We start from the raw sequence: 10,000 nt of genomic DNA, 5'->3' as shown, positions 1-10,000 counted from the left end.
ACCATTCCCTGAAAGAGTTAAATATTTTTTTTAAATCGTGCAATGCATTTTTGCAAAGAATTTATGCTGAAACCAATTATAAAAACAACATATACATCTAATTAACCATAGTTCCTTTTACAACAGTCAGTACTACAAAGCAGAAGATAAATATTTACTGTACACAAACATGTAATTTAGCTGGATAGCCTGACCAGACAGTGAATGTGTAAGTAATTCTACCTTCGGACTCCAAGACACAATCAATTAACATTAACTTTGTCTCTTACCAAGCTTCTTTGTCCTTGCGCTTGGGGTATTTGATGAGCGGGAGGTGAGTCCTTTCATGAGGCCTCTGGGAGCGGATGAATCGCGAGCCGTGACGGAACTTTATCTCTAGCCAGCGGATGGCATCACGTGCACCTAAGCTTTCGCGCTTTTGCTGGTCCAGTAGGTCAATGACTGTTCATGGAGGAAACAGAGCTGCTCTTTGAGAAATATACTATCGATGAAAATTTAAAATGTTACAATCGATGAATAAGTTATAGCATATGCATTGATTCTTCTAAAATACATACAAACATGATTTCTGGGCTAATAATAACAACAGCAATAAAAATAAATACTATTGTGTATCCTGTAATAACTACTATACAAGAAATTCACTTTATCCAAGCTGACAATGTAAATATTACAGATAATCAAATTCCAGTACAACTTATAAAAAAAGTGTACCTGTCTGAGGTATGATGATCATATGGGTGGGTTTTGAGAGAAGCATCCTAATGGCAGGCAGATGGTTGATGAGCACACTAGCGTCCGGGACAAGGTACAGTCCAAGAGTTGCGCGTCTCGCTGTGCGCTCTTCTAGATTTCGCACTTCGTGTTGAAGCCATTGGGCTGTGAGACTTTGCATTCCCGCTAGTCGTTTTGATTCCTTCTTGGCTGGGGGGACGGACAGCATGTCATCCTCAGATGGGGAAGCAGAAGATTCCCTGTTGGTAGTCTCCTTTGAAGAGAGAAAAATACAGTAATTAGTCACTTTTGAAAAATTGGCAGAAATTAGATCCACTATATTATAGAAAAAAGACGATACAAACAAGAAAAAATAAAATAAAAATAAGTAAATAAATATACAAACAAACATATACCTGTCCAACTTCTTTATTCTTGCTCTCTTCAACAATAACACCTTCCATTGAAAAAGTGTAAAGCCCTGTGTCTATGTTGTGCCACACAGGAGCATCCTGCCTCTTGTTTAACTCCTTCCCAAAGGCGCCGAGGCGACCAATCCTCAGCAGAACCTGTGGAAATTAGAATAACTCGTTGAAGTACAGATGCAACAGTATCTGGGAAGTGCATACACGTTGAAAAATATTTATCACTGATGTCATGTGTAAAATGCTAATGCTATATCAAGAACTAAAGGATATCATTTAGGTTAGATTATGAAAAGTAGAAAAGTATGAGGTACACTTACAAGCTCAACTGACTTCAGGTTGAGAGACTTATGCGATGCTGACAGGTAAGATGATATAAGTGTATGAAGCATAAGATCTTCGGGCAAAGGTGTCTTGCAAAGAGACTCCAACATTGGGCTATGGGAATCAGCTGATGTTGATACAGATTCTTGCACAAGCTCAATGACATCGTGCCGCACACCATTAGAATCTAGTGAAGTAAAATGGACTATGTCAGAGTTTTTGAAAACTGTAACTTCGTCTATTGTGTTCATGAATCAATATAATTGATGTACTTAAAAACAAAAATAGCAAATTATACATGATAACAAATTATTTAACTTACTGTTTTTCAGCTGATCGAAGTCAACCCGCAATAAATTCAACAACTTGGCAATGGCCGTCCATAAAGAATCTGCTGTCTTGATGCAAAGTTGTATCACATCGTCTTCCTTCTTCAGCCAATCACACAGCACATAAACGGCAGACAACATGCCTTCCTGACCAATCAATTCCAAGTGCTCACTGGCACTCAGCCCTTCCCACTCCTGGTCAGACTCGATCTTTACATCCTGCAAATTTAACCGTGATTAAATTATATGAATACCATGTACCACCTATGTCCCCAGGTACTGGTGAAATCGGGATCTATCAAATGTCTTGCAACGGGAAGTCTCTTGGTAATTTGCCAACCTTTACTTATCTATCATTGCTGATCTGCTATTTACTTTGCAACTTAAAGAAAGGACTACAATGAATTAAGAATGTGTTGGTAATACCTGAACACTGAATTTCTTTGAAGAAACACCAACTGCCATACAATTCTTACCTCGTCTGAATCATCATCTTCTGATGAGCACAGCTGGGAGAGATCAAGTTCTTCTTCTTCCTCTTCCTCCTCCTCCTCACTTGATATTTCATCTTCATCTCCTTCTTTATCCTCATCTTCAATATCACTTGCAGAATCATCTGAACCAGTGTCTTCTGCAAAACAAAATTAGTGGTTAGAGCTCTGATATTAAAAACAATGAAACCCAAAAGGGAAACAGACACTGCAATAGGCGTGTTTCATCCAATTTAATCCTAACATCTCAAGAAGCAGAGAATACTGGAACCTACCATCGCTGAGAACAGGACTGTCGCCATTCACCTTCCTCCTCCTCCTCAAATTTCTCAGCCTATTATTCCGTCCTTTCTTCTTCTTCTTCTTGGGAACTTCTTCAGCTTTATCATTGCTTTCAAGATTCTCTTTATTTCCCTTCTTTCCATCAGTTTCAGTTTCTTTCACATCCATCTCTGTCTTCTGAAATAAAGATGATAAAATGGTTCAAATTCAACAACAATGAATATCTTCAGTGTAAAGGCACATATCAACAATTTCTTTGGAAAGAAACAAGGCATCAATTGTATCAACACTGAATGACCATGAGTGTCTGCAACGTGAATAATCTCACCCTCTCAGAGTCTGGCAGGAGCGTTGACAGGAAAGAGGGATCCACAAGTGAAATGCGCTGCTCTAGACGGCTTGTGACGTGGGAGATGAGGGTCAGCAAAACGGATACCAGGAGAGCTTGAGCCATACTTGTGTGAGAACACCCTGATCATGAAGATTTAGGATCAATAAACTAAAAGGGGATCTGGATACATCTGATGTCATATATATATGTGTGTGTGTGTGTGTGTGTGTGTGTAAAACTCATTGAAATATCAGATTTTCTAAATATCTATTCATGGCTACACGTCTTGTGTGGTAAACCAAATTCCTCCGGAGAGTTAAATAACCTTCACGTAATTTTGTGTTTTTGAGTAGCATAATATCTGGCATGGAATGTCCTTACCTTGCTTCTTCAGCCTTTGAGTACATAAAACTAGCACTGCACAGAAGGCAACCACTGATTCAGGGGTCAGACTGAAAAGAGGAGTCTTCTTGGCCGGTTCCACTGGAGAATCACAACCATTCTGGACTGCTGCTGGAGTGTGACCATTTGGTGTCGCTGATGGAGAGGGTGACCGCTCTGAGATGTCGTTATCGCCATCGTCGTACGTCTCCAAGACTTTCCCAAGCTGAACAAGAACATCCTGACAAAGCTGGGAAAAGAATGAGAAAAAAAAAACGTAATATCTCAATTGGAGAAGTGGAAGGAGAAATACTGTTAAGACGATCCAGGAAAAGGAATGAAAACCCAACTAAAAAAAAAAAACTTACCCTGGCAACTTCCTCAGTAGCTCTATTGTTTATTAAGAATGAGACAAGTGTAAGAACAGTATGTAAGAACATCTTCTGGTGGTCCACAGCTGTTTTATTAATACCGTTGTCAATTCCCGTCTCGTAAAATGCACGGCTTTTGTCCAGGAGCCGCTTTAGATTTCCCTCTGCCGCCTCAAAAGTTTTTTCACAAGTTAATCTGCAAATAAACACAAGTATTTCATTTCTATGAAAGGAGAATAGGAAACCCAAACAAGCAGATCACTGAATGATATGAGATATCCTGGCTTAAAATTTAATGAAAAATTTCAGTCAAAACAATTTACCCCAACATAAGACAAGTAAAGAAATTTAATAACTTTGAAATTCTTTTTCTCAAATGTTACCAAACAATACAAGATACCAGTGATTACACTTACGCTCTTAGATAGTGTGCTGCAGCAAGTAGAGGCTGGTCACTGTTGGTGTACACTGTTGCTAAGTTACTGTGAGTAAGTCCTCCTTCACGGTGGTAATGGAGGGCCTGTGAAGGTATAAAAACATTGTCTATCTTTTATAGGTTTCAACTAAGGGAGGAAGAGTAGGAAGGAGGGAGAGTGGGAGGGAGGGAGAGTGAAAGAGAGGGAGAGAGAGAGAGAGAGAGAGAGAGAGAGAGAGAGAGAGAGAGAGAGAGAGAGAGAGAGAGAGAGAGAGAGAGAGAGAGAGAGAGAGAGAGAGAGAGAGAGGAAGGAGAGAGAGAGAGAGAGAGGAAGGAGAGAGAGAGGAGAGTGAGCGAGAGGGGTGAGAGAAAAAAGAAGAGAGAGAGGAGAGTGAGCGAGAGGGGTGAGAGAAAAAAGAAGAGAAGAGAGAGAAGTGAAGAAAAGAGAAGAGAAAGAAGATAGAAGAAGAGAAGAAATCAGAGAAGAGGAACAGGAAGAGAGGAGAGCAAAGAAAAGAGCAGAGAACAGGAATGGAAGGAAAGGAGACAAGAGAAAAGAGCAAAGGAAAGAGAAGAGAGAGAGAGAATTAAAAAAAAAAAAAAAAAAAGTAAGAAAGAGAAAGACTAAAAGAAAGAAAAAAGAAAAGCTGCTTTGTTAACTTGACGTATTTCAACCAGCTTTCTATATAAACATGAACCAGTTTTCTATATAAATATGAGAGCCATACAAATAAACTTTCCTTGCACAGTTCATTCAAAGAAAAAAACAGTGGCTTCCCTATCAGTATCAGTTTCATAATAAACAGCAATAACAAGAATCCCAACATAGTTGCTATGAGCAGAAAGCTAAAGGTAAATCTTAACCCATTCACGCCGGTTGACTTGCTATCACATTCAGTGGTTTTTGGGTCAGATGCCGGCGACGAGATATTTTAATCAAGGCCAGTGCACTGGTTGATCGGACGTATAGCGCTCGGTTGCGGCTAATGCGCACGAGAATCTTGAGGTGTTAGGCTTATGCTTTCAAATATCCCGGCATTCCGACCATTTAGAGCCGAAATAGCCCTGTCGTGAAAAGGGGCATTGGCTTTAAGATATATATCTATCCAAAACATGTTAGGAAGCTATGCTCCTTACCACGCATCCATCACTCACCTGCAGATAGTAGCGTACAGGTAAATGGTAAGGTGGTGGTGATGGCAGGTCCAACATGTAACGAGTCAGATCCCCTAAGCAGGTGAGGCAGCGATGGACTGAGTCAATACCGTTTTCTCCAGCGGAAGCTGAAGTGTTGTCATCTTCTTCTGCAAAATGGAGGTATATAAACCAATTAAAAAGGAATAACTAAAAGGAATTGCATGGAAATCAGAAACATATCAAATTAAGCTACTGAAGGAGGTGAGGTATAGAGACGTGCTGATGCAAAATGTGAATTGATACCGATATCATCAATACCCAATAATAACCAATGACTGCTACCACTGATACTTCAATGATCCAAAGTTCTTAATCTGAGTAAGTGAATAATAAAACAGTAATACGTAAAACACTGATAGGAAAAGTAAGCTGCTTAAATTTGTTGACATAGACATTAATGAATGACTATCTAGCAATTATTCTATTGATTTAACTGTTCAAGAGGGTCTCTCCAAGAATAGAGCCCTTGAATATATAGAGGAATGGCCTTCAGGTATGCCCATTAAGCTTTGCTTATAATAGCCTGTAACAGGTCACATTGAATTATAACAATAATACGTATCCTGGTAATGAAAATGTAATATTGGTTTATTTGCTCAAATGACCTAAAACTATTGGAGAAAATATAAAATGAGTTTTATTTCAAATTCAAATGCCTGGTGGACCCTTTAACGACCTTACTCCCTCTTCCATTCCCATATAGTGTCTGTCTGTCTGTCTGTCTGTCTGTCTGTCTGTCTGTCTCTCTCACACACACACACTTAAAAAAAAAAGAGAGAGAAAAAAAAAAAAGAAAGAAAGAAAGAAAGAAAGAAAAAGCTTGAGATCAGTCTTAGTATATGTATATGTATGCATGTATATATACATATATATAAATATATATATACACACACAAACACAAATCTATTCAATGCTTGCTATGTAGCTTAATAACTACTCAAATTAACAATGTTGGTCCAATATTTCTGAGTACTAATGGCTATTTATTGCTCTATTCTCAATTTTATTTGCATGTATTTTGTACATGTGGTTATTTATTCACATTTTTCTCCACATCTGAGGTGTAACTATAATAAAAGAAAGAAAGAAAAATAGACAACAGAGAAGCTAGGAGGTACAAAGGCACAAGAGAGAAGAGATCGGAGGAGGCGTGCCAAAAGAAAAAGAAGAAAAAAGAAGAAGAAAGAAGAAGAAGAAGAAGAAGAAGAAGAGAGGAGGAGGAAGAAGAAGAAGAAAACATGAAGAACACCAATAAGTATCCCATAGACATCAGTGATCCCTCACCCTGGGCTGGATATGGAAGGAGATCAGCTAAGCCTCGGTCTAATTGATGGGCCTGAGCCAACGTGTGCAGCAGCTGATGGTAGTAGGCAAGACCAGTCCACAGATGGCCATAAACCCAACATGATTCTGTGCTTGACCAAGTTGTGCCCTGAAACAAATAGAAAATATAGAAAGGTAACCTCCATCAATGTCAACACTACAGGTATATAAAATATAAGATATCTCTTTCTCTATATGGATATATTTTCCATAAAATCCCACTTCAAAAATTAAGAAAATGATGATGGAAATGTAGGTGATGCTACCTGTGTGATAGCACAAATGCGAACACATGTGCACACACAAGCATGCACACATACTCACACACACAAAAACAAAAAGGGGGGGACCTTTTTCTCAACCCCCCACCTTTTTTTAAATATCATACTTCTTTTGGTATGTAAACTTAACACAGATAAATGCTACTTGAATTAAATGAGACATGCTTTGATATATTTATAATTACCAGGTATGTCTCAGAGCACTTTTGCCAAAAATGTTAGCGAATGATTTTACATATACTGAATCCTGCAGTTTTCTCATAAAAGATGATGTTCATTGCAAGAAAAGCTTTTCTTCTTCATAAAAACAAACCATGTAATACTGAATTCGTCCCATATTTTCAAACTCATTGAGTGTTCCAATAATCCTTACTATGAGCCTGAAATCCCTACATGAAAGTTACCTTTCACTTCAGCTTTAACTGTAACTATACTGAGGGTACATACAGCTTGGAAATATAATGAAGAATAAAATCAAGGAGGAGGAGAAATCTGATCAAAATTTATTGATGAAATATTTCTATATCTTGAAATATTTCATCATTCATGTTTGGGAAGAATCTATGGTTGTCGAGTAAGCAAGCAGACCTTGTGCTTGCATAATGTATATCTAATAAATACACCACACTTTCATCACTACCTCTCTTTTTGCTTCATTCTGATGGATTTCAAACCTTTCCCACAATTGCCTAGCCGATTAGATAAATATCTATGGCAAGAACAGGTTACAAAAACACAAACAGCATGTGTACCTGCCAACTACCTATAACTGGTCATAAGGAACCAGGACTCACCTTCCTCATTTTCTTTGCTGCAGTCAAGGGTTCGTAATAGACTTTCCGCCATAGTATCTCTTCCATGCGGCGCGCTTGAGGTCCGGGTGCCATTGTGATGACCTTCTCACATGCTTCCCTCAGTCTGGCCCGCACTGCTACGGCCTGAGGACTGAAGAGGGCTGCCACAACCCCTGCCTCACCCAGAGCTGCATTTGCTCGACGAACACAATCACTCACATGTCTGAAAGGGGCAAAACGGATACATATAAATAAATATGTACGTGTTTTAACCCATTGCGTACGGGTGTCAAGACATACATGTCGGCACCGATTAGGCCTAAGATACAGGTTTCAATGCGTACATGAAGCGACATCGGGATCTGCTCACAGTTGAAGAGGGCACATAGTCATAAAGCATTACGGCTGTAATGGCGCTAGCTCCAGAGCTACAGGGTTTTAAAGTCAGCCTAAACCCGCATTTTATGATGGATTTATGGAAAAATATTGTTTGGGCTAGTCTGCCCTACCCAGAGGGCGGAGAAAACCCTTTCCCCGTCCCTCTAATTTTTGGCCGGTGCCACTAGTGTCATTTTCAAATGGTGAGTTTAATACTATGTTGTATATATTGAATAGCAAGTGTGCAGCAATGTAGGATTCATCTTCAGAAAAGACTTAAAAAGTAAACTGCCTTCAGGGAAGTACATCTTTTTCTAACCCTCATTCACTTTCAGTCTCTCTTTTTCTCAATCATATGCTTATCAATATATTTTGTGTATATGTCAAGCAATACCTTATCTTGATAACTCATAAAAAATAGATACTTGACAAAAATAGTATTTTAAGAATGTATTATCTAATTTTATGAACAGTGGAGCATACATAGAAACTAATGTCTAGTTTGGCTGGAATAATGAATCAAAATCATGTGGCTGTTTGGTATTTGCCGAGTTTTAAACCCAACTTCTGAAGACTGATAACAAATTTAAGAATACCAAAGCAGAGATGTATGAAAAAGAAAGAAAGAATAAAAGAAAGAAAAAAAAGTAAAAAAGAAAAAAAGAAAAAGAAAAGTTCCATGCAAATCCTGATCTGGTATACTTAACCAATAATAATGTTGTTTACTGACTTACAAAGATTAATATAATGTAAATAAATATTTTTGGTAATGCTTTCTCCTAGACATATGGCAGTCATGGCCTTGACAGACAAGATACTTTTTCCAATGATAACACATTAGTGTTTACAGGAAATATGGAAAAAAAATTGCTAGTATTCATATTGAATATATACACTCAAGTGGTGTGAGAATGCCACTTTTACACCTTGGTCCTCTGCATGTATATTTTGTGATGGCACACCTAACATCCTTTTTGTTTTCAATTTGCAACATGCATGTCAACGATGAAAGATGTCCTAGATTTTCCTGATCTCCTGAATGTATTTCCATGTAATTTTTACCATGAAAGGCATGGCTCTCATACAAGAAATCTTTTCATTAGAGGAGGAACATAATAAGAGTACATTTCATTACTGACAGAAGACTATCTGCAACTAACATAAAACACTATAAATACATATATATTTTACTTCAATTTCTTGATCAGGCCTACCATTCCTATGTCTTTGATGTCATTGCTGTTTTACTCATCTTAAGAGGGAGATCTGAAAATAATTTTGATAAGATTTTATATAACAGTCTTAAAACATATGTATATCACTCTCCAGATTATTCTTAAAGCACTCGTTCTGATAAAAGAAAGAGACAACAGAACAGAAGGAACATTCACTTCTCCCTTAAACAGACACGAGTTCGTGACCTCACTTTCTTCCTTCCTCAAACATCCAGACATCATTGAAGGAGACAAAAAAATATCTACTGTCATACATACACAGACAGACACACATACAAATGAACCTTTCTCCCATGCCACACACGTTACGAATTCCTATCATTTCCCAAACCCGGATAAATCACTCGACCCCTGGAAATCTAGTGCCAAAACCCGAGCCGCAGAAGGAAGGAGAATTAGCCATGAGAAATCACCGCAGAAAACAGCCTTGCTTGGCCACTCCAGTGTTGGCATCGGGGACAAGAAAGTGTTGCAACTCTCGCATATATAAAACAAACCCATTTTCTCACCCTTTCCCCTCCGTTCTACTTACTTGGTGAGTTTCTTCACCTGTTCTAGGTTGTCAGCCCTCTCCCCTGTGGTCAGTGTTGATTTCCTCATGGCCCTGTAGCTTCATCATATCACAATCCTGCGAGAAAAGAGACGAGCGTTTGTCCCGTACGTTTCATCGGACATCTTCCACCAGCAGCCAATAGACGCAGGGACCCGCTCTATAAATTCTGGGGTCTG

The 10,000-nt window shown here is 38.6% G+C and overlaps 1 protein-coding gene across 1 annotated transcript in view; it reads right to left on the bottom strand.

The window, feature by feature from the left end:
• Positions 1–9,970, bottom strand: part of Smg5 (Smg5 nonsense mediated mRNA decay factor) — an 11,706-nt gene extending 1,736 nt beyond the window's left edge. Inside the window, exons 1-16 of the mRNA XM_043037503.2 lie at positions 9,804–9,970; positions 7,659–7,881; positions 6,545–6,692; positions 5,219–5,367; positions 4,065–4,168; positions 3,646–3,844; positions 3,278–3,527; positions 2,894–3,036; positions 2,559–2,742; positions 2,269–2,423; positions 1,786–2,011; positions 1,460–1,650; positions 1,131–1,283; positions 715–988; positions 270–441; positions 1–8 (exon numbers count right to left, since the gene is read on the bottom strand). The exon at positions 1–8 is cut by the window's left edge and continues 147 nt beyond it. Of these exons, the coding sequence (XP_042893437.2) occupies positions 1–8; positions 270–441; positions 715–988; positions 1,131–1,283; positions 1,460–1,650; positions 1,786–2,011; positions 2,269–2,423; positions 2,559–2,742; positions 2,894–3,036; positions 3,278–3,527; positions 3,646–3,844; positions 4,065–4,168; positions 5,219–5,367; positions 6,545–6,692; positions 7,659–7,881; positions 9,804–9,871 (2,647 nt within the window). The 5' untranslated portion in view covers positions 9,872–9,970. The remainder of the gene's footprint in view (positions 9–269; positions 442–714; positions 989–1,130; positions 1,284–1,459; positions 1,651–1,785; positions 2,012–2,268; positions 2,424–2,558; positions 2,743–2,893; positions 3,037–3,277; positions 3,528–3,645; positions 3,845–4,064; positions 4,169–5,218; positions 5,368–6,544; positions 6,693–7,658; positions 7,882–9,803) is intronic.
• Positions 9,971–10,000: the final 30 nt, after the last annotated feature.

Source organism: Penaeus japonicus, unplaced genomic scaffold (genome assembly GCF_977035675.1).
Source record: "Penaeus japonicus unplaced genomic scaffold, GWHDUDI00000001_assembly GWHDUDI00000010, whole genome shotgun sequence".
NCBI lineage: Eukaryota > Metazoa > Arthropoda > Malacostraca > Decapoda > Penaeidae > Penaeus > Penaeus japonicus.
Note: the sequence above shows the minus strand (reverse complement) of the source record. Positions and strands in the feature narration are given on the sequence as shown.